Raw genomic sequence first — 25,462 nt, 5'->3', positions numbered from 1 at the left:
GAATTTGATTTAAGTAACGCTTATCTTACTAGGGAAATTTACCATGATATGGGTTGATTTCTGAGACATTATTGGGCCTGAGCCCACTAATAGGGCTGGCAAGTTACAGCTCTTGGCTGAGGAGGATGAAACATCAACCTGGGTCTGCCTTTATTTTTCTTTAAATGAAAGAGTTTGAGTAAAACTCTACCCCTGGAGTAATCTTTAAATTTTATTTGCATCATCTAAATTTTTTTATAAATTAAAAAGGTACACATATTTTACATTATTTTAATTGGCATGCACATATTACCTTGTATTCTGTCTTTAAACTTCACTCAAGATGCTTGCATGAAATACTGTCTGTTGTCTGGAAAAATACATAAGCATAGTTTTAAAACTGAAATAGTATTTCATAAAAATCTATCTTGAAAAAGCTTTTGACAATATTCAACACCCATTTATGATAAAAACCTTCCAGAAAGTAGGCATGGGGGAACTTACCTCAATATAATGAATGCCATATATGACAAACACACAGCCAACATCATCCTCAATTGTGAAAAACTGAAACCATTTCCACTAAGATCAGGAACAAGACAAGGTTGCACACTCTCACCACTATTATTCAACATAGTTTTGGAAGTTTTAGCCACAGCAATCAGAGAAGAAAAAGAAATAAACGGAATACAAATCAGAAAAGAAGTAAAACTGTCACTGTTTACACATGACATGATACTATACATAGAGAATCCTAAAGACGCTACCAGAAAACTACTAGAGCTAATCAATGAATTTGGTAAAGTAGCAGGATATAAAATTAGTGCACAAAAATCTCTTGTATTCCTATACACTAATGATGAAAAATCTGAAATGGAAATTAAGGAAACACTCCCATTACCATTGCAACAAAAAGAATAAAATACCTAAGAATAAACCTACCTAAGGAGACAAAACACCTATATGCAGAAAGCTATAAGACACTGATGAAAGAAATTAAAGATGATACAAACAGATGGAGAGATATACCATATTCTTGGACTGGAAGAATAAACATTGTGAAAATGACTATACTACCCAAAGCAATCTACAGATACAGTGCAATCCCTATCAAACTATCAATGGCATTTTTCACAGAACTAGAACAAAAAATTTCACAATTTGTATGGAAACAAAAGACCCCGAATAGCCAGGGCAATCTTGAGAAAGAACAACGGAGCTGGAGGAATCAGGCTCCCTGACTTCAGACTATACTACAAAGCTACAGTAATCAAGACAGTATGGTACTGGCACAGAAACAGAAATATAGATCAATGGAACAGGATAGAGAGCCCAGAGATAAGCCCACACACATATGGTCACCTTATCTTTGTTAAAGGAGGCAAGAATATACAATGAAGAAAAGACAGCCTTTTCAATAAGTGGTGCTGGGAAAACTGGACAGCTACATGTAAAAGAATGAAATTAGAACACTCCCTAACACCATACACAAAAATAAACTCAAAATGGATTAGAGACTTAAATGTAAGACTGGACACTATAAAATTCTTAGAGGAAAACATAGGCAGAACACTGACTTAATCACAGAAAGATCTCTTTTGTTCCACCTCCTAGAGTAACGGAAATAAAACCAAAAATAAACAAATGGGACCTAATGAAACTTAAAAGCCTTTGCAAAGCAAAGGAAACTACAAACAAGACAAAAAGGCAACCCTCAGAATGGGAGAAAATATTTGCAAACAAATCAATGGACAAAGGATTAATCTTCAAAATATATAAACAGCTCATGCAGCTCAATATTAAAAACACAGACAACCCAATCCAAAAATGGGGAGAAGACCTAAATAGACATTTCTCCAAAGAAGACATACAGATGGCCAAGAAGCACATGAAAAGCTGTTCAACATCACTAATTATTAGAGAAATGCAAATCAAAACTACAATGTGGTATCACCTCATACCAGTTAGAATGGGCATCATCAGAAAATCTACAAACAACAAATGCTGGAGAGGGTGTGGAAAAAAGGGAACCCTCTTGTACTGTTGGTGGGAATGTAAATTGATACAGCCACTATGGAGCACAGTATGGAGGTTCCTTAAAAAACTAAAAATAGAACTACCATATGACCCAGCAGTCCCACTACTGGGCATATACCCAGAGAAAACCATAACTCAAAAAGACACATGCACTCCAACATTCATTGCAGCACTATTTACAATAGCCAGGTCATGGAAGCAACCTAAATGCCCATCGACAGACGAATGGATAAAGAAGATTTGGTACATATATACAATGGAATATTACTCAGCCATAAAAAGGAACGAAATTGGGTCATTTGTAGAGACGTGGATGAATCTAGAGACTGTCATACAGAGTGAAGTAAGTCAGAAAGAGAAAAACAAATACTGTATGCTAACACATATATATGGAATCTTAAAAAAAAAAGTGGTTATGAAGAACCTAGGGGCAGGACAGGAATAAAGATGCAGATGTAGAGAATGGACTTGAGGACATGGGGAGAGGGAAGGGTAAGCTGGGATGAAGTGGGAGAGTGGCATGGACTTGTATATACTACCAAATGTAAAATAGATAGCTAGTGGGAAGCAGCCGCATAGCACAGGGAGATCAGCTCCGTGCTTTGTGACCACCTAGAGGGGCGGGATAGGGAGGGTGGGAGGGAGACTCAAGAGGGAGGAGATATGGGGATATATGTATATATATAGCTGATTCACTTTGTTATAAAGCAGAAGCTAACACACCATTGTAAAGCAATTATAGTCCAATAAAGATGTTAAAAAAAATCTCCCTGTCTCATATCTCACCCACCTCCCACCCCCACCGGCACTATTGCTATTACTGTTTTGTGTGTCCTTCCAGAATTAATTAATAAGAACATACAAATACACATTCTTGTTTCCCTTTTTTTTACACGAAAGGTATCATACTATATATGTTGTCCCACACCTTGCTTTATTAAGATAACAGTATGTCTTGAAAATCTTTCCAAATCTATACATAGTTTTTTCATTTTCTTTTTATTGCTATGTGATATTGCCTTGTATATATTGACATTTATCGTAGTGTAACCAGTTCTCTCTTGGTGATCACTGGGGTGGTTTTTAGTCTTTTGCTGTTTGTTACAAACCATGTTGCAATGAATGTTTGTGTGTGTAGTTTCAAAGGTGTGCAAGTATATCAATAGCGTATTATATCAGAAGTGGAATTGCTAGGTCAATATATGCAGTTTATATAGGTGATTTTGATGGATATTACCAAATTGCCCTCTGTAGATTGTACCAATTTACACATTCCTCAGCAGTGCCATTTCTACAGCATTGCCAACTAGTATGTTTTAAAACTTTTGGATTTTGCCAGCTTAATGAGTGAAAAACAGTTTGTCAATATAGTTTTAATTTGCATTGTCTTATTATGTGTGATATTAAGTATCTTTTCATAGATTATAGAGCCATGTTTACTTCTGTTTTTCAACTGTCTTTTTATATCTTTAGCCCAACTTTCTGTTATTTTGTGAAATAATATTTTAATACTTTTTAATGGTTATCATTTTTAATATTTATATTACATTGTATTCTGTCATAACATTGTGTATCTTTCTGTAATTGGACACTTGATCTCCTTTTGAAGTGCGGCTATTATATTTATTTTTCTGGGAACAGTTTTGAAGAGGTTTCCCCCCCTTATGTTATTTATTTGGGAAGCAAGAATTTTGGGATCTATTGTAGGTTTTTGTACTAATTATCTATAAGTAAACTACATAACTTATCTAGATTTTAGTTGCTTCACCTGGAAAATAATGATGTTGAATTAAGTGATTTTCTGGTTCTGTGGCCCTTTGAAAGTTACCAAAAGCAATACATTAAGCATGATAGTTTAAAAATAATAGATATAGAAACACAGCAGTGATATAGTGTTACAGGTTTTTTGTTTTTTTTAAAAAAAAAACGACTTGTTCTGTTTCTTGTTGGGTAGATAATGCTTTTCTTTGGTAACAAGATTATCTTTTACTTGCTTCTCTTGACATTTCTTGATTAGAAATACGTCTTCATCTTTTTTCAGTTGCAATTAAAAGCTATTTTTTAGAGGCATGCCTTTTTTTGGGAGAAGGATAGGGACTGTTAGGAAAGAGAAAAATGCACTGGTTTTGATTTAATTTAATCCATGTCATAAATGTACATGTTAATCTTCATTACTGCATAACTGCTGCCAGTTGGCCTATTCAGTTTTCCAGACTCAGTTGGAAAGCTGATCTCCTTAAATCTGTTTAAACGGTCTCTCATCAAAAATTAACACATTCGACTAGTTACACTATTTCTTCAGTACAAAGCTGAGAATTAAATTATAATAGAGCCTGTTCTCAGTGGGATAATTTTTTTCCTCAGTTTATTTGACATCTATTGGAAATTACACTAGAGAAGATGACTAGATATGTATTGATGTGTACTTTGGGGAATGAGATTAAAACCAGTGGTGAAATGAGATGTAGACAGTAACATTTGAATTACAACATCAGATGTAAGTGGAATGTTAGTATAACTCAGAACCTCCAAAGTTTAAAATTCTCTGGAGCCATAGCATACGGATATGGATTCCCAAAGCTAATAAATCTTGAATATATCATATGGTCTTAGTCCCTCCCCCCGAATTGAAATAGATTAAATTTTGCCATACCTTTTTTCACCAGAGGTATGAGAACATTAAAGAAATAAAAGAAACCCTAAAGCTCCTGTAGGCAGTTCTCTCATCAATGGGTATACTCTTCTCTGAGGAGGAGAGATGAACTTCCTTTGTGCATAACTGTTTAGTAGTAGAATTGAGTCTAGATCTTGGGTCATTGGATTCCTATTCCATTTCACTTTCTACCATATTCCTTAGTGTTGTCATTATTTTAATTTCTTTTCCCTTTTTGTCTTCCTCATCTCCTATGCAGTTAGATTTTTTTTTTGCCACACCACACGACTTGCAGGATCTCAGTTCCCCAACCAGGGATTGAACCCGGGCGCTCAGCAGTGAGAGTGCAGAGTCCTAACCACTGGACCACCAGGGAATTCCAATGCAGTTAGATATTGATGTATGTCAAACACTGATATCTGATAGTTTTGTTTCTCTTTGGAAAATTTTATTTTATTTTTGGTTTCTATACTTAACCATCCTGATCTAGGTGCTCATCACAATACTTTTGGTTATTAGCTGCCTCTGACTGTACTCATTACTTCCCTGTTAGCTCTCTCTGCCTATGGTTCTTTGTAGTTTATTCTATTCACTGCTATTAGATAGATTGGAATTCTTTTAAAAATGTTTGCATCATGTTATTTTCCTTTTAAGGACTTCAGTGGCTCCCTGTTTGTTGTATATGTGATCAAAATTCTCAGTCCAGCATTCAAAGGATCTTCTCAAGTGATCATGGCTTTCCTATTTGGTCATTTATATATTCTCCATATCTGATCAGATGTTGTAAACTTATCTTCCAGCCTTATACCCCTTGCCTAGTCCAGCTTTTGAACTGGTTATGTTATTTGTCTTTCACATTGAGAACTTTCAAATGCTCTTTTCTTTCTGTTGTCAATGTTGAATAATGTTTTCTCCAGATATGAATGTTTTAGTTGTGCTTGTCTTTGTTACAGACAAAAGCAATGCTATGTATGAATGCACTTGTGGGTTTGGAAAATGTTAATTTAAAAATGAATCAGAAGTTGACGGATGTAAGAAAACATAAAAGACAATCTCCTTGGTGCTGGAATTTGCTAGAGTATGTGCAATAAAATGAGGTGATTTCTAGGATTGGAAGGGATGTAAGAATTGTGGTGCTGAAGCTTAGGTCATAGCATATAGGAGAAAAAATTAATTATTTCCCACTTTATCTTTAAGGGCAAGATTTAGCTCCAACTTTGGCATTGGACCTAGGTTGAATGAAGGAGGCTAAGAGAAAGATTTACTTAAGAGATTATAGGTATAGGTCCCAGAGAAGAATCAGTAACCACCTCGGTGATGTTAGGAGACAGCTAAATAGTCTAACTTGACCTGAACCCAAATAATGAAAGACATAGTTTTCTTAGTGTATTGGGGTTGAGAAATGTACTTAAATGTTCAGAGCCAGTACCTGTATAATTTGCAACTTGACATTTTTCATGTTAAAGTAAAATAGTTAAATATTTTAAGCAGCTGTAATGTAACAGGCTATGTGTTAGACTCTGTGTTTTCAAAGAGGAAAAGAATAATTTTGGCCTCAGAACCAATTGTGTATGTTGGGGGTTGGGGGGAGGCAAAGTTATGTATGAACAAATACGTGAATATGTGAATATACATACAAAGTGCAAGGTAATTTAAATCAGGAAGAAATAAACTATGCTTTGAGAAAATCAAAGGGGAGAAGTATGGATACTTTGTGTGATTTGAATGAACTGCCACTACAAAAAGTCATGTAATCAAGAAGAAATGTCTGTTTCTCCTTCAGTCACCTGTAGATGGCTTTACAGTGAGTTCTTTTGGTGTAGCACTTTAGTAAATTTCTCTGACATCCATGGCTGTATCCTCACCAGAGTTTCCAGATCTCAATCCTATTGGGAGTGGCCTGTTTACAGATTTATTCCTTTTTTGTTGCTCTGCAACAGCCCTTTAAGTAGTGACTGCTCCCTGTATCTAATGTCTCTTTACCCCTTAGTACTTAATTGCCTGTTGTAATTAATAATGCTTTATATTAAATTTTCCCTGTTCAAATTACCATGTGGTTTCTTCTAATTATACCTTGACTGATATGTAAGGTTTATAAGTAGTAGTACATTTCTCATCAAGTTGTTCTGAGGATTAAATGGGATAATGCATAGTATTGCCAAGTGTTTAGAATACTGTCTGCCATTAAGTACTTAGTATTTGTTGGTGATGTTAATACTGTTATTATCATCATCATCACTGTCACTGCCACCAGCTAGGAGTAACATTTCTACTTTTTGTTCACAGGATGTTTCGTCTTAACTCTCTTTCTGCATTGGCAGAGCTGGCAGTGGGCTCTCGATGGTACCATGGAGCATCACAGCCCACCCAGATCAGGCGACGGCTGATGATGGTGGCTTTTCTTGGAGCATCTGCAGTAACTGCAAGTACTGGTCTCTTGTGGAAGAGGTGAGTGTTATCTGAGCATCCTGTTCCTGCATGTACTTTTATTCTTCCAGTTGTCTCCGTTATCTAAAAGGGATTGATTTCTGGCTTGACTTTGTATCGAAATTTCTTTGCTAAATCATTTGGCATTGATAATATTTGTCTATGAAATAAGATGTTTCAGGGAATTAGGCTATCATGTCAAAGCAACAAATAGGAAATATTCTGCTTCAAGGTCTGTCTGTCTTTTATAGGGTGAAAAAGAAGTTGGGAGGGGCATAATAAGCAAAGAGTCCATGGCTTTTTATTGGCTGAGTCCTTGTCAGGAAAGAAGAGGTGTCTTCTTCCTGTTGGGCTCTGCTATCATCACAGAGTGTGAGAGCTCCCGCTGACTGTAATTGAGGCTTCTGTTTATTAATTTTTTACATTTCCCCCTTTTGACCAAGATCTTTCTCTGAAAGCATTGCTGATCAAGAATCAGGTTTTCTACTATCAGTGAGTTTTCATATTTCAGTGCCAGGGAGGAACTTTCCTGGGTCTAATGTCTCATGTTGGAGAGGAAGTGCATAGATGGGAAAACTGTTGAGGTCACATTTGAGTAACAAGGAGGTGTAAGAGGGAGAACTCTCATGCACGTTTTATCTGAAGTTCACTGTTACCAAGATCATAGACATTGGAAATCATCTGAAACATTGTCATCATTAAAGGTTTCGGCAACACATTTCCAACAGGCCTTGTTCAGATATCTTGGGATAGCTGTCTCATCAGAAGTTGTCTCCTTCAATTTCAGGAAATCTTTGGTTTCAGGTCACCAGATGATGTGCAGGTCCAGTCAGGGTTTGGCGCTTTCTTTAGGTTTCTGACGTGAATCTAATAGTCTCTTCCTTGGAGTTTGGCAGCACAAAGGTTGGTTAGCAGTACCCGATAGAGGCCTCTCCAGCAAGCTTGAAGAGAGTTCTTCTGGAGGTGTCTTTTCCAATAGACAGAATCTCCAGGTGCAAGGTGTGATGCTTAAGGTCTTCATCTCCGAACAGTGCACTGTGAAAAGATTGCTTTACCAAAGCATGATTATTTTTAATAGAAGCAATTAGGTCTTTGGAATATTGGAGTATCTCTTCTTTTATCAGTTGTGGGTCAGAAGAAGGAGACAAGTGCATTGGGCATCCTATGACTGTTTCAAAGGGTGAGAGTTTATGAGTTCCAAAAGGGGTGGATCTGAGATTTAGAAGGACCAGTGACAATGCTTTGGTCAAGGTATTTGGAGGGCCTCTACAAATTTTGCCAATAGAGTCTTAGTAATGCCTTTAGTCCTTTTCATTAAACCAGAGGGTGGTAAGCACAGTGAAGGTCTTGTAAAACCAGCCTAAATTACATGTTAAGGTTCAGTCACTAAATAGTGTAGGAATTTGAAGGAATAGAGTCATTACCTTGGCTGAGTAAGTAGGGAAAATCTTTATAGAATAGATTATCAGTTTCAATCTCTAGTTAGCCCAAGGAGCCTTTACTGAACATTCAGTTTTTTTCTTGCTGTTCATAATAGAATGAACATGGGAAGCCCATCAGATGATTTGTCTTCATGTAGAATTTTCTTTCAAGTGCAAGTTTTTATCTAAATACCTGTTTGTGATTCTTTTGGTCTCACATTTCTTCTTTCAGTGCATTTTTTGTTGTTGTTGTGGTAAAAAATATGTATAACATAAAATTCACCATCCTGCAGTATAATCTTTAAAAATTGTGAATCACTGTATTGTATACCTGTAACTTACTGTACATCAACTATACTTCAGTTTTATACAGTAGGTTCTTATTAGTTATCTATTTTATATGTAGTAGTGTGTATATGTCAGTCCCAGTCTCCCAATTTATGCCTTTCCCCACTTTCCCCCTTGGTAACCATAAGTTTGTTTTCTACATCTGTGACTCAATTTCTGTTTTGTAAATAGGTTCATTTGTACCCTTTTTTTTAGATTCCACATATAAGCGATATCATATGATATTTGTCTTTGTCTGACTTACTTCACTCAGTATGACAATCTGTAGGTCCATCCTTGTTGCTGCAAATGGCATTATTTCATTCTTTTTCATGGCGGAGTAATATTTCATTGTATATATGTACCACATCTTCTTTATCCATGCCTCTGTCGATGGACATTTAGGTTGCTTCCGTGTCTTGGCTATTGTAAACAGTGCTGCAGTGAACTTTGGGGTGCATGTATCCTTTCGAATTACGGTTTTCTCCAGATATATGCCCAGGAGTGGGATTGCTGGATCATATGGTAGCTCTATTTTTAGTTTTTTAAGGAATCTCCATATTGTTCTCCATAGTGACTGTACCAATTTACATTCCCACCAACAGTGTAGGAGGGTTCCCTTTCCTCCACACCTTCTCCAGTATTTATTTTTTGTAGGTTTTTTGATGATGGCCATTCTGACCGGTGTGAGGTGATACTTCATTGTAGATTTGGGTACCTCATTGTAGTTTTGATATGCATTTCTCTAATAATTAGTGATGTTGAACATCTTTTCATGTGCCTGTTGCCCATCTGGATGTTTTCTTTGGAGAAATGTCTCTTTAGATCTTCTGCCCATTTTTTGCTTGAGCTGTTTTTTTTTTTTTTTAAAGAGATACTTTTTTTTTTTTTTCTCCCCACCATGTGGCATGTGGGATCTCAGTTCCCTGACCGGGGATCGAACCCGTGCCTGCCCCCTGTGATGGAAGCACAGAGTCTTAACCACTGGACCTCCAGGAAGTCCCGGGTTGTTTGTTTTTATGTTTTGGAGATTAATCCCGTGTCAGTCGCTTCGTTTGCAAATTCTGTGTTGATTGATAGAAATTTAGGTTTCTCCCATATCTTGGCTATTGTGAATAATACTGCACTGAACATGAGAGTGTATATATCTCTTTGAGATCCTGACTTCAGTTCCTTGTGATGTGTAACCAGAAGTGGGATTGCTTAATCATATTCTAGTTAGAAAACTAACATATTCTATGGCTAGTTTTTTGAGTATCCTCCATACTGTTTTCCATAGTGGCTGTATCAATTTACTTTCCCACCTACAGTGTACCAGGCATCCCTTTTCTCCACATGCTTGCCTACACTTGTTATCTTTTGGGTTTTTGTTTTGTTATTTGTTTGTTTGTTTTTGAGCAAAGCCATCCTACCAGGTGTGAGGTGATATCTCGTGGTGGTTTTGATTTGCATTTCCCTGATGATTATTGATGTTGAGCACCTTTAATCAGGTTATTTATTTTGTTGCTATTGTGTTGTAAGAGTTCCTTTTATACATTTTAAATATTAACCCTTTATTAAATATATGGTTTGCAAATATTTTCTTCCATTGTGTAGATGGTCTTTTCATTTTGTTGATTATTGCTCTGCTGAAGGTTTTTAGTGTCATGTAATCCTGCCTGTTTTTGATTTGTTGCCTGTGCTTTTGGTGTCATATCCTTTATATTTAAGGCTGAATATTATTCTGTTATACAGATATACCATATTTCCTTTATCCATTTATCTATCAGTATACATTTGGGTTGCTTCCACGTTTTAGCTATTGTGAATAATGCTGCTATTAACATGAGTGTGCAAAAATCTCTGAATGACCCTGCTTTCAGTTCTTTTGGATATATAACCGGAAGTGGGATTGCTGGATCATATGTTAGTTCTACTTTTAATTTTTTGAGGAACCTGTTCATGTCAAACTTTTCACGAATTTCATTGCTGTTGCTCCTGCTTAGCTTTATCTGAAAATCTTTATTTGTTTAATATGATGGACCTTCTTGATTGATAGATTTTTTTTTTTTTTTAATATCCAGGGCCCTTGCACAATCCCCACCATCTGTAAACAACCTAAAGAGTGAACTTGGTGATAAAGGGAAGAGTAAAGATGAAGGGGAAGATTGTAACCACGAAAAAAAGGCTTCAGGTATTTGTCTTGAGCCTTATCCAGAAGAGAAAAAGAAGAAACGTTCTGGATTCAGAGACAGAAAAGTATGGAACACAGTCTTATAAATTATTAGAACTATAGTTAATTCTATTTTAGAATAATGCTGTTGAGTCTTTTATCATATATTTCAGATGGCTTATATTCACTTTGAAGTTATTCACCTCTTTGCTATTTTCCATCATGTTCTAAGGCAAAGGTACTCTTTGAATGTGAAGTTAATTGGGATAGTGAAAAGGACCTAGGATTGGTAATCAGGATTAACATGTATTTTCTTTGTTCTTTCAATTCAACGACCTAAGGTGATTATTGCTTTTTAGATCTTTCTGATTCTGAATGTTTTCATATATGTGAAGTTGAGTCTATGATATACTGATTTGTCATGATGCCAAATTGTAAAGGCAGAATAAAATCTCTTTGGAAATATACAAATATTTCCAAAAAATCAACTAATTTTGAGGACAGCATAAACTCAACGTAATTCCAGCATTTTATATCTTTAACACAATATGCTGTTATACAGTTTTACCTGAGAAAAGTTTAGCTCCTCTGTAATAATGCCTATGATATTGGGCATTTGAATTCAGCAGACCAGTGATGAAAAGTCAAAAGGTTGAATTTCTTAGACATTTTGCATGTTAGCATTGAAATTCAGGGAATTACCTTTACTTGCTAAAATATAGCTAATCAGTGCAACAAGATAATTTGAGTTACTTTGTGTGTGTTGGGGGGGCTGTATAACTGCAAGCAAGAAAAATTTGGATCTTCTGTTTATTTGGATGAAGCTGTTAAATATGTCTTCTCATTTCCCAAATCCACTTCTGATTAAACTGAATTTGAACAAAAGTTATGTATCACAACTTAATTATCTATCATGCCATTTTTTCCAAAATGATACATTTATTTAATCTTTTGCCCTGAATGAATTTGAGGAAAGTTCAAATTTATCTTGCACAATCAGCTTCACTTATAGTCAAACTTTACATTTTACAGTGTTGGGCAAAAATGACCCAAGTAAATGTTTATTTTTGAATCTTCCATTTTCTGCTCCCGCTTTCTGCTTAGCAGATGACTATATCTTATGCTTCACAGAAAAAATGAAAGCTATCAGTGTAATTTACTTAATTAGTAGTAATAAAACCTTTCTAATCTATATCTGAAATAGTTTTTATTTCTTTCACTAAAGTCTCAGTGAATGGGTAACCATTCCATGTGTCATTTTGTCTCCCCGAGAACCTATTTAAAAACGTACTTTTTCTATCCCGTTTTTTTTTAAATTTTTTATTTATTTATTTTTGGCTGCGTTGGATCTTCATTGCTGTGCGCAGACTTTCTCTAGTTGTGGCAAGTGGGGGCTACTCTTCGTTGTGGTGCGCGGGCTTCTCACTGGGGTGACTTCTCTTGTTGCAGAGCATGGGCTCTAGGCGTGCAGGCTTCAGTAGTCGTGGCACGTGGGCTGAGTAGTCGTGGCTCGCGGGCTCTAGAGCATAGGCTCACGGGTTGTGGCACATGGGCTTAGTTGCTCCACGGTATGTGAGATCTTAGCAGACCAGGGCTCGAACCTATGTCCCTTGCATTGGCAGGCAGATTGTTAACCACTGCGCCACCAGGGAAGCCATATCCCGTTTTTAAGAATTTTGTTTAATTAAGAAAAAAAATTTTTTTTGGGTCACACCTTGTGGCACATGGAATTTCCCTGACCAGGGATTGAACCCACACGCCTGCAGTGGAAGCGCTGAGTCTTAACCACTGGACAACTAGGGAAGCCCCCAACTTCATTTTTTTGCATGTGGATATCCAATTTTCCCAACATCATTTGTTGAAAAGGCTGTCCTTTCTCCATTGAATGGTTGTGGCACCCTTGTCAAAATCATTTGATGATGTGTCTGAGGGTTTATTTCTGGGCTTTCTTTTCTATTTGTCTGCTCTATATGATTGTCTTTGTGCCAGTACCACATTTTTCTTATGACTGTAATAAGTTTTGAAATCAGGAAGTTGGAGTCCTCCAAATTTGTTCTTCTTTTTCAAAATTATTTTGGGTCTTTGGAGTCCCTTGAGATTGCATGATGGACACATAGGTTGTTACCGTACCTTGGCAATTGTGAACAGTGCTGCAATTAACATGGAGTACAGATATCTCTTTGAGATGCTGATTTCATTTCCTTTGGATATATACCCAGAAGCTGGATTATTGGGTCATATGGTTCTATTTTTTTTTAATTTATAAATTTATTTATTTTATTTATTTTTGGCTGTGTTGGGTCTTCATTGCGGTGCGTGGGCTTCTCATTGCGGTGGCTTCTCTTGTTGCAGAGCACGGGCTCTAGGTGTGCGGGCTTCAGTATTTGTGGCTCACGGGCTCTAGAGCACAGGCTCAGTAGTTGTGGCACATGGGCTTAGTTGCTCTGCAGAATGTGGAATCTTCTTGGACCAGGGCTCGAACCCATGTCTCCTGCATTGGCAGGTGGATTCTCAACCACTGCGCCACCAGGGAAGCCTGGTAGTTCTATTTTTAATTTCTTGAGGAACCTCTGTACTGTTTTCCATAGTGACTGAATCAATTTATGTTCCCACCAACAGTGCAAAAGTGTTCCCTTTTCTCCATACCCTCACCAACACTTGTTATCTCTTATCTTTTTTAAAAAAAATTTATTTTATATTGGAGTATAGTTGATTAACAATGTTGTGTTACTTTTAGGTGTACAGCGAAGTGATTCAGTTATACATATACAAGTATCTACGCTTTTTCAAATTCTTTTCCCATTTAGGTTAGTACAGAATATTGAGAAGAGTTCCCTGTGCTATACAGTAGGTCCCTGTTGGTTATCTATTTTAAATATAGCAGTGTGTACATGTCAATTCCAAACTCCCAGTGTCTCCCTCCCCCCAACCCTTCCCTGCTGGTAACCGTAAGTTTGTTCTCTAAGTCTATGAGTCTGTTTTGTAAATAAGTTCATTTGTGTCATTTTTTTTAGATTCCACATATAAGCGATATCAGTGATATTTGTCTTTCTCTGTCTGACTTACTTCACTTAGTATGATAATCTCCATGTCCATCCATGTTGCTGCCAGTGACATTATTTCATTCTTTTTCATGGCTGAGTAATATTCCCTTGTGTATATGTGCCACATCTTCTTTATCCATTCATCTGTCGACGGACATTTAGGTTGTTTTCATGTCTTGGCTATTGTTAACAGTGCTGCAGTGAACATTGGGGTGCATGTATTCTTTCAAACCATGGTTTTCTCCAGATATATGCCCAGGAGTGGGATTACTGGATCATATGGTAGCTCTATTTTTAGTTTTTTAAGGAACTTCCATACTGTTCTCAATAGTGGCTGTACTAATTTATATTCCCACCAACAGCGTAGTAGGGTTCACTTTTCTCCACACCCTCTCCAGCACTTATTGTTTGTGGACTTTTTGATGATGGCCATTCTGACTGGTATGAGGTCCTCATTGTAGTTTTGATTTGCGGTTCTCTGATAATTAGTGACGTTGAGCATCTTTTCATGTGCTTTTTGGCCATCTGTATGTCTTCTTTGGAGAAATACCTATTTAGATCTTCCACCCATTTTTCGATTTTTTTTTTTCCCCGTGCCATGCGGCTTGCAGGATCTTAGTTCCCCGATCAGGGATTGAACCTGTGCCCTTGGCAGTGAAAGTGTGGAGTCATGACCACTGGACCACCAGGGAATTCCCTGTTTGTTTTCTTGACAGAGCTGAATGAACTCTTTGTATATTTTGGAGATTAATCTCCGATTGGTCACTTTGTTTGCAAATATTTTCTTCCATTCTGTGGGTTTTCTTTTTGTTTTGTTTATGGTTTCGTTTGTTGTGCAGAAGCTTTTAAGTTTAACTAGGTCCCATTTGTTTATTTTTGTTTTTATTACTCTAGGAGGTGGATCCAAAAAGATATTGCTGCAATTTATGTCAAAGAGTGTTCTGCCTATGTTTTCCTCTAAGAGTTTGATAGTGTCCAGTGTTACATTTAGCTCTTTAATCCATTTTAAGTTTATTTTCGTGTGTGGTGTTAGAGAATGTTTTAATGTCATTCTTTTACATGTAGCTGTCCAGTTTTCCCAGCACCACTTATTGAAGAGACTGTTTTTTCTCCATTGTATATTCTTGCCTCCTTTGTCATAGATTAATTGACCGTAGGTGTGTGGGTTTATTTCTGGGTTTTCTATCCTGTTCCGTTGATCTAATTTCTGTTTTTGTGCCAGTACCACACTGTTTTGAGTACTGTAGCTTTGTAGTATAGCCTGAAGTCAGGGAGCCTGATTCCTCCAGCTCTGTCTTTTGTGTCTCCACACAGACACAGGTCTTTTGTATCTCCATATAAATGTAAAAATTTTTTGTACTAGTTCTGTGAAAAATGCCATTGGTAATTTGATAGGGATTGCATTGAATCTGTACATTGCCTTGGGTAGTATAGGCATTTTGACAATATTGATTCTTCCAATCCAAAATCTTCTTTCTTAATGTAGGCATTTATTGCTATGAATTTCCTTTTAGAATTGCTTTTGCTGCATCCCATGTTTTGATATTTTGTGTTTACACTTTCATTCCTCTTAAGATACTTTCTGATTTCTGTTTTCATTTCTTCCTTGACCCATTGGTTTTTCAGGAATGTGTTGTTTAATCTGCACATATTTTTGAATTTTCTAGTTTTCTTCTTTTTGTAGTTGAACTTCAGCTGCATACCATTATGGTCAAAAAAGATACTTGATATGATTTCAGTCTTAAATTTATAAAGCCTTGTTTTGTGACCTAACATGTGATCCCTGCTGGAGAGGGTCCCATGTGCACTTGAGAATAATGTGTGTTCTGGTGCTTTTGAATGGAATTTTCTGTAAATGTCTTTGAGTTCATCTGGTCTAATATGTAGTTCAAGTCCAATGTTTCCTCATTTATTTTATATTCAGATGATCAGTTGTTCAAAATGGGGTATCAAAGTTCCCTTCTATTATTATATTGCTGTCTTTTTCTCCCTTTAGTTCTATTAATATTTGCTTTATAAATTTAGGATCTCTCATGTTGGGTATAAAACTGTTTACAAATGTTTTATCCTCCTTATGAATTGATCTTATATAGTTATATTGTTCTGTTTTTTGTCTCTTGTTACAGTCTTTGGCTTAAAGTTTATTTTTCCTGATACAAATTTAGCTACCCCTGATTTCTGTTGGCTGTGTTTTCATGGAATATCTTTTTCCATTATTTCCCTCCAGTCTGGGTGTGTCCTTAAAGCTGATGTGAGTCTCTTGTAGGCAGCATATAGTTGGATGTTTTTTTTATTCATTTAGCCACTCTGTGTCTTTGATTTTAGAGTTTAGTCCATTTACATTTAAGGTGATTGTTGATGAATATGCACTTATGATTGCTATTTTGTTATTTGTTTTCTTGGTGTTTTATAATTCCTCTGTCCTTTTATTCCTCTGTTATTCTCTTCCTTGGTGATTTGATGATTTTTTGCAATGATATGCTTAGATTTCTTTTCGTCTTTTGTGTTTCCAGTATAGGCTTTTGCTTTGTGTGTACCATGGGGTTTACATAAAACACCTTATATTTGTAACAGTGTATTTTAAGCTGATAACTTCCAACATATACAAAAACTCTATATACTCCCCCCCATATTTTATGTTTTTCATATCACAATTTATATTTTTTATATTGTATGTCCATTTTAAAATTATTGTAATTATTTTAATACCTTTTCCTTTTACCTTTCATATTAGAGTTAGAAGTGATTTACCCACTACTATTAAAAATTAGAGCATTCTGAATATATTTACCTTTACCAGTGAGTTTTATATCTTGACATGTTTTCCTGTTAATAATTATTACATTTTTGTTTCTGCTTGAGGAATTAATTAGCTCTTTAACATTTCTTGTAAGATTGGTCTAGTGCTGATGCAGCTCCCTCAGCTTTTGCTTATTTGGAAAAGTCTTTATTTCTTTTTCAATGCTGAATCACAACTTTGCCAGGTAGAGTTTTCGTGGTTGTCAGTTTTCTTCTTTCAGCACTTTGAATATATCATCCCCTTCCCTTCTGGCTGCAAAGTTTCTGCTGAAAAAATTTGCTGATAGTATTATGGGAGGTTCCTTTGAATATAACAAGTTGCTTTTCTCTTGCTTTTATGATTCTCTCCTTGCCTTTAACTTTGACAGTGTGTGTTTTTTTTTTGGATTCATCTTGTTTAGAACTCTATAGGCTTCCTGGATCTGGATGTCTGTTTCTTTCCCCAGATTAGGGACGTTTTCATCAGTATTTCATTGAATAAGTTTTCTGCCCCCATTTTCTTTTTTTGTAATTTTTATTTTTAATTCATTTTTTTATTGAAGTATAGTTGAATTACAATGTTATGTTAATTACTGCTGTATAGCAAAGTGACTCATTTATACATATATATATACATTCTTTTTCAAATTCTTTTCCATTATGGTTTATCACAGGATATTGAATATAGTTCCCTGTGCTATATAGTAGGGCCTTGTGGTTTATCCATTCTATATATACCAGTTTGCATCTGCTAATCCCCAATTCCCAGTCCAACCCTCTCGCACTCTGCCCCCTTTTTCTTGTTCTTTCTACTTCTACGACCCCTTTAATGTGTATTTTGGTTCACTTGATGGTATTCCATATGTCCCTTAAAATATCTTTATTCTCTTTCATTCTCTATTCTGGCTCCTCTGTATGAGTTCCACTGTTTGTCTTTGAGTTCACTTATTCTTTCTTCTATGTGATCTAGTCTGCTGTTGAACCCTTCTATTGAATTATTCAGTTCATTTATTGCATTCTTTAGTTCTGTGATTTCTGTTTGGTACATTTCTATCTCTGTGGGGGTTTTCTGTTTGTTTTTTAATAAAGTTATTTATTTATTTATTCATTTATTATTTTTGGCTGCATTGGGTCTTTGTTGCTGCATGTGGGCTTTCTCTAGTTGCGGTGAGTGGGAGCTACTCTTCGTTGTGGTGCACGGGCTTGTCTCTGTGATGGCTTCTCTTGTTGCAGAGCATGGGCTCTAGGCGCTCAGGCTTCAATAGTTGTGGCACACGTGCTCAGTAGTAGTGGCTTGCAGTCTCTAGAGCGCAGGCTCAGTAGTTGTGGTGCATGGGCTTAGTTGCTCCGTGGTATGTGGGATCTGCACGGACCGGGGATCGAACCTGTGTCCCCTGCATTGGCAGGCAGATTCTTAACCACTGTACCACCAAGGAAGTCCCTGTCTCTGTGTTTTAATTCTTTTTATTGTTCATGCATTGTTCTTCTGACCTTGGTGAGCATCCTTTTATAAGTGTTATTTTGAACTCTAGATCATGGAAATCACTTACCTTTGTTTCATTAAGGTCTGTTTCTGGAGTTTTAACTTGTTCTTTTTGGGAACATATTTGTCTGTTTCCTTATTTTCCTAGACTTTCTGTGTTGGTTTCTAGTCCTTAGCTGAAACAGCCATCTCTCCCTGTCTTGGCAGAATGGTCTCATGTATGAGATGAACCTTGCCAATCAGCCTGGCCCAAGCTCTTGATTGTCTCTAAAACCTTTTTGATTGTCCAAGTTGCCTTCTTTGTTTTTGGTGCCTCCCTGTAGTTGAGAGTGTGCCAAGACTTGTCAGTGTCCCAAAGCAAAGGATCACAGTCAGCACTTAGATGCATGTTGATTGGAAGCTGGCTTTTCAGGAAACATCTGGGAAACTAACTAGTGAAGCCCTTTCTAGGGAGAAACTGGGAGATGGGAGTTTTTGCCTGCTTTCCCTGAGCTTGGCCCAAGTGTATAGCCATAGGGTTGTGCTCCTGTACCCATTACAATCTGCTTTTTTTGCTACAGTCCTGTGGGACTCAAGAATGCAAGCCCTGTTGACTTGCAGAGCCAGGTGATTCAGGGACTTATACCTCAGATGACAGCTAATAATGCTGAGGTGCAGACGTGTGTATAAGCTCCTTCCAGGGAGATCCTAGCAATTTGGAGTAGGCTAGATGGAGAAGCTGGATGAGGCATCCACTCTCTTCCCCAGTCCCCATGGAGGATGTCAGCCAGCCCTTAGATGTGTGCTAAATTAGAAGCCTGACCTTCTGGCAGCAGCTTTTAATATATGCAAATAGACCTTTTTCAAGGGAAGACTGGGAGGTAGGTGTTTTTTGCCTTCTTCCTCTGCACTGATCCCTGGGGCAACAGATACTCTGAGTTCTCCAGAGCCTGTTAAAAACTGTTTCTTTGTTTTCTGTAGTCTTGTGGGTCTCATGGATGCAAGTCCCATTGGCTTTCATAGTAGTTGTTTTGGGGGCCCATCCTTCAAGTGGGAGTCTTACAAGTTGGGGTGCTAGATGCAGCATCCAAACCCTTTACTGCTCAGGGAGAAGCTGGAGTTTGAGAGTTCTCTCCCATTTGTATGGCACTGTGCCAGAGGTGGGATTTATGGCAAGAGTGTGTCTCAGTCTTTCCTACCAGTTTTGATGTTGGTACTTTCTCGTTAACCCAATGTATAGGCATTGTTCAGCTAGTTTCTGGATTTCTTTCAGAGGGAAATACTCCATGTATAGCTGTACATTTGATGCATCCATGGGAGATGGGGAGTTCAGGAGCTTCTGATGTCGCTATTTTGGATTTGGAATGGTATCTTCATATTAAGAAGCCAAATTATTTGGTTCAGTACAATTGTAAATACTTTTAAATTGATTGATAGGTGAACATGAATAATAAAAGACATAAAATATGCTCTATATACCAAACAAAATCCTTAAGAACTTAGGTGACTAGAAAACCCAAGTAAGTTTACTTATTACACACATAGCAGAACAAATGAAAAACAGAAGGAAAGTAACATTTATTGAGCATTTTCTGTCTTCCAGGCATAGTATATGTACATACATATGCACACATGTAAATGTGTGTATGTTCGTGCATATATGTGTGTATATACACACATATACATGTATGCATACATACTTACATATATACTTAATGCTTGAAGCAACTGAGTAACTTGTCTAAAGTAGTATAGCTGGTTACTTATAATAGAAGGAATCAAATATAAGTCTGTGTAACTCTAAAACCCTTGCTCTTTCCATTGCATTCTTCTAACATAACATGTTTTGGTTACAAAATTTTGCTCATGGTGTACCCTAGGTCAGTTAACATCATGCCATTTCAGATTTCTAAAGGTGATCCTGAGCCCTGTTTTTTTACTTTACCTTTTTTAATGGTTGTTACTAGTTTGCTCGTTTTCCACTGAATAGAAGTGATGTTAGCCACTTCTAGACCTGGCACACAATATCTCCCACAAGGTTCTTCAATGCCCTTTCTCCCTTTCTTGCAGGCTGGAATGGCCCTGAGTAGAACTGGCCTTGGAAGCCACATGTTGGCTGCTTTCATCTTGACGTTGGTTCTTTACTTTTGTTCCAGGGGTTGTAGTTGTCAGGGCTGTGAACTGTAGAGCTGAGAGGGACCTATTTCTCCCAGGCACAAATTTTGGGGATGGATTGGGGGTTCTTTTATCCAAGTTGGTCTGGGCCGTTTCCAGGATCTTCTGAGCTTTACAAGAGGCTCCAGAAACAGAGGCTGCATCTCAGTGCTGACTTCCCTTCACATGAGCCCCCTAAGCCATCAAGGGAAACTGATGAAAAATGGGGGTTGGGAGAGGCTCCATCCAAGCAGACTCAGAGTGGGGGTAGATCAGGACCCTTGTCTCTGGAGCTACAGCTGTGGGTAGGAGCAAGGGTCTTGGATGCAGTAAAATGCCCAGCGCAGATAGTGTGAGCCCAGCTGGGTTGTGCGGCATTAGGGTAGGGTCACTAGGCACAGGATGGGGGTGTGGGGAGGGGGCTTTGGCTGGCTGGCTGAAGGCATGGATCTGGGAAGTGCCAGCCACCTGGCCTATCCACCCAGCCTATCCACCCAGCCATTTCTCAGAGTAGTTGGTTGCAGCTTCTATTTGGCTACACTTGTGCCTTTCATATAGGAAATACAATGCTGAATTTTGATACAAGTAAGTCTGGCTGTTTTAGTGAAGACAGCTCTCTTAACATCATGAAACTCAAGAATGTTTTAAGTAGATGATTGAATGTAACTATTATAATTTCCTTAGTAAATCTTTTCACCAGGTTAAACGTTCCAAAATTCTTCAACAGTTTTCTATATATCTTAGCTTCCAAGCCTTTGTTATCTTGGATGCTATATTTTAAACCCTTTATATAATAGTTGTTAGTGTTCCTTTAACATGACTACTTAAAAGGAGGCAGCTGCATATCAAATTGTGTGATATGGTCTTTAAGATACCTTGCTAAGTGAAAAAAAGCAAAAATATACTATACAGTATGTCTATACTAAACTCTACCAGTGCAGGAATGGAGAAGGTCTATCTCCTCAACCTATTATTTCAAACTAAAACTAATTAATAATATTCAGCAGCATATTTTTTTGGTAACAATCAAGGATCTGATTTTCAGTCTGTAAATCATTGACTTTTAAGTTGTTATTTTTCTATCTTTATCTTATATATGATTGACTTTTTAGTTTACAAATCCATCTTTGGCAGTAGCTGTAGCCCATACCCTAAATATTGTAAACTGATTATTTTTTGTTCTATAGCTGGTATGATCCAGCAGATAGTTGTAGTTAAATATAAAATGCCTTTGATTTAAGACTCATAGCTAAGTCTTAAGGCTGCTAAGGGGTTGAAAGGCTGCTAAGGGAGGGATCCCCAACCCAAGGGCCACAGACTGGTACTAGTCCGTGGCCTGTTAGGAACTGAGCCTCACAGCAGGAGGTGAGCAGCAGGCGAGTGAGTGAAGTTTCATCTGCCACTCCTTGCTGTTTGCATTACCGCCTGAACCATCCCCCCCCATTGCTCTCATTACCGCCTGAACCATCCCCCCCCCAAGCTTTTTGTGTCTTCCACAAAAGCGGTCCCTCGTGCCAAAAAGGTTGGCGACTGCTATGCCATGGGACTGCTTAGTGTGTTTGCCACATGCCAAATCTATTGAAAAATTTTCTGAAATAAGTATTCAGACTTTAATGCAAATTAGCATTAGAAAGTTTCCTGTCATGTATAGTTACAAATTAGCATTCCTTTCTTAGTGGTTGAAAGCATATCTCGTAGTGGAATTGAGACCATTTTTAAGCAGCTGCCATCAATGACCTCAAAGTGACCATCTAGCCAGAAATGACAGTTACACTAATAGCTGCGTTAATAAGTTAAATTAAAACATTAATAATGTTTTTTTAAATATAGTGAATTGCTTTATAGACATTGAATTCACTGGATTTTTATTTTTTTTTTTTATTTTTTCACTGGATTTTTAGATCGTATTGCCTTGACACATTTTCTAACCAGTTATTTATAAGATACTATTTAATGTTGGTTAACTCAACATATAAAATTCAGGTATGAGAGACATCTTTTCACCAAGGTACTGTGTAGGCTGTAGAAGAATATTATGCAGAAGATACAGTATTTTGTATGTTTCGTGTACAGAATGGGGGCTTGGGTGCTGGATAAGGAAACAGGCTTTTATATTAACATTATAATCTTTTAATTAAATGTATGCCATATATAATTTTGTTCCTATTCAAATATTTGCTTGTGTTCTTCCCAAGTCCACTCTTTTCTAAATATGCTATATTTAAATGTTCTCTGGAAGTCTACATTTTAAAATTAATTAATTAATTAATTAATTAATTTGGTCACGCTGCGTCTTAGTTGCGGCAGGCAGCCTACTTAGTTGCAGCTCACTGGCTCCTTAGTTGCAGCAGGTGGGCTCCTTAGTTGCGGCAGGTGGGCTTCTTAGTTGCAGCTTGCCTGCTCCTTAATTGTGGCACACGGACTCCTTAGTTGTAGCACACGGACTCCTTAGTTGTGGCACGCGAACTCTTAGTTGCGGCATGCATGTGGGATCTAGTTCCCTGACCAGGGATCAAACCTGCGCCCCCTGCATTGGGATCGCAGTCTTATCCATTGCGCCACCAGGGAAGTCCCTGGAAGTCTAATTTTTTAATCAAAAGTAAAAGTCTTATTGCTTCAGACCTGTTAATAATTGAGTTTCCATGATATGTAATTTTATTTTTTTGTGCTATTGTGTAATGTACTTTCTGTTTGAAGGACTGTTAGCTATTCAGACCTGTGAAGTCCCACGTCTGTTTTGTTTTTGAATTCAAGAAATTGCATGGAAGTAAAAACTGTAAAATCAGTCCCTTTTTAAAACCTTGGTAGGTGTTTAAAAAATGATAGGCTCCCATATATATGGTATTATACTCTTTTACTGAGACCTTTTGAATTCTTTTATGACATTTTTCAGTTTTGCTAGCTTTCAATGATTTAAAAAATTAGAAAATATTCAAAATTCTGAAGAAAACTTATACAAGCATTGCCTCAACTGGAGTATGAATCGTATATCACAAGTTTTTGAGACGCAAGTAATTTCTAATATAAAAAATCCAGTTAGAGAAAAAAATGATATAAAATTGCCCCCCAAATAAGAGAATATACATGAAAATGAGATGCTTAATACAGTAACACTCTCTGAATTTCCAATTTTAGGTGATGGAATATGAGAATAGGATTCGCGCATATTCCACACCAGACAAAATCTTCCGATATTTTGCTACCTTGAAAGTAATCAGTGAGCATGGTGAATCTGAAGTGTTTATGACACCACAAGACTTTGTGCGATCCATAACACCCAATGAAAAACAACCAGAACGTAAGTTGCTGAAGTGAAAAATAAGATTGTGATATTTATTTCTTGATATGCTTCTTTGTTTCTCTATGTATTGCCTAAACTGTATAAGTCCATGTAATAATTATATTCACTGTGTAGCTACTGAATATTAGGCATTATGCTAGGCTTTAGGAGTAGAAGAGAGGAGCGTATAATCTAAAGCGCTAAGATTATACACCTCTGGCTGAGAGTCATTGCTTGTAATTAGACTGTTCCTGAAGGCAATGGATTACATATGTGACTGCTGTCAAGTTACTCTTTGATGGGATAGACAGAGACAGTAACAGGTAATTTCAGGAATGTGGTGATTTGTTAAAGAACAGGTACTATGGCAGTATAAAGAACGGACACTTAACTCAGTCTGGAAGTTTAGAGAATGGTTCTAGAGAATACATCTAAGTTTGAATAAAAGTTAGACAAAGAATAGAGGAAAGAGTCTCATTTAGAGGAAATGGCCGAACAAACAAGTTGTGAGAAAAGAAAATAAAGGGCTTAATATTATAAGTTAAAGGTAATTACTTACAAATGTATATGGGAGACATGGTGGAAAAAATGACAGAGTAGCGAGCTTCAAGAATCAATTCTTTCACTGAAGCAATCATTATGCTGCCCAAAATGGATGGAATCAACTTTCTTTGGATCACTGGAATCTAATAAAAAAGTTATAGCAACCAGGGTACTGCTTAATGAAGAAAGAAGCTGTTAAATTTTGGAAAGAAAGTGTTGTGGCCTTTTGCTTACCTGCCTACCATGCCCTGTTTCCCAGCTTAGCAGCAGCCATGAGGATGGCAGCCTGCATTCCTAGCTTGGCTTACTAGTGATGGGGAGATCGCTGGGAGGCAATATAGACTACTTCTCCAAAAAAAGTGGTTGTGCATTTTGACTCATCTGGTAGTTTCCTGAGCTACCAGCACAAAGGCTTGCCTTTTGTTTCACCCACCTCAAGCTAAAGTACCTTTCCAGGTGTCATCTACTGAAAAAATTTAAAGGCATATACCACCTGTAGCCATTGGGCCAAGAGAGGGCAGATGGGACCAACAGCAGACAGACTGAAAAGCCTCAGAAGGAGGAGGCTGAGGATAAAGACATTTCAGGGAATAAGAGCTTTGAAGGGCTACTGCCTGGGGAATCCAGAGTGATGCTTAGGCCAGACACATACTTGGAAAAGACTTGAGTGGGCTTGTATAGTTGTGCTCCATGCAAGAAGGAGGTGAAAGTTAAGGTGGAGTTGTAGGAGAATCTAGCTAAACATCAAAAGAAGGCCCTAGCTCAGAGCCAATCTACAAACACTAGGAGAGCTGGGTTCTGTTTTGTTTTGTTTTTTCATTCCTTTTGCCTCCAACATTTAAGGAAATCTCTGAGGTCACTTGATGGCTGCTTAGATAATAGAGCAGAAACTTCAATGATGACACGTAATGAGGAATATAATCTTTGCAAAAATAGTTTGGAAAAATCGCTAAACAAAGTGATGACTGGGGTCCTCAGCAGGTTACCATGTCAAACTCTGGGAAGAAGGGAGAATATGATTTCCAGAATTACCACATAGCAATATTCAAAGTATCTAATTTTCAGTTTAAAAAATTGCATGGCGTATCAACAATAATCAGGAATGTATGACCCATTAGTAGGAAAAAAAAAGAAAGAAATTGACAGAAATCATTCCTGAGGAAACCCAGGCATTGCACTTACTAGACAAAGACTTTGCATCAACT

At 37.3% G+C, this 25,462-nt stretch overlaps 1 protein-coding gene across 2 annotated transcripts in view; it reads left to right on the top strand.

Annotated features, from left to right (window-relative positions):
• Window positions 1–25,462, top strand: part of MICU1 (mitochondrial calcium uptake 1) — a 205,996-nt gene that overhangs the window by 29,158 nt on the left and 151,376 nt on the right. For both annotated transcript variants that reach the window (XM_082673274.1, XM_082673276.1), the window contains exons 2-4: window positions 6,956–7,117; window positions 10,908–11,082; window positions 23,570–23,732. In XM_082673274.1, coding sequence (XP_082529400.1) covers window positions 6,957–7,117; window positions 10,908–11,082; window positions 23,570–23,732 — 499 coding nt within the window. In that variant the 5' untranslated portion in view covers window position 6,956. The remainder of the gene's footprint in view (window positions 1–6,955; window positions 7,118–10,907; window positions 11,083–23,569; window positions 23,733–25,462) is intronic.

This window comes from Grampus griseus, assembly GCF_964374135.1.
Source record: "Grampus griseus genome assembly, chromosome: 16".
NCBI classification, from domain to species: domain Eukaryota; kingdom Metazoa; phylum Chordata; class Mammalia; order Artiodactyla; family Delphinidae; genus Grampus; species Grampus griseus.
The sequence above is the reverse complement of the archived record's forward strand: the minus strand, read 5'-3'. Positions and strand labels throughout refer to the sequence as shown.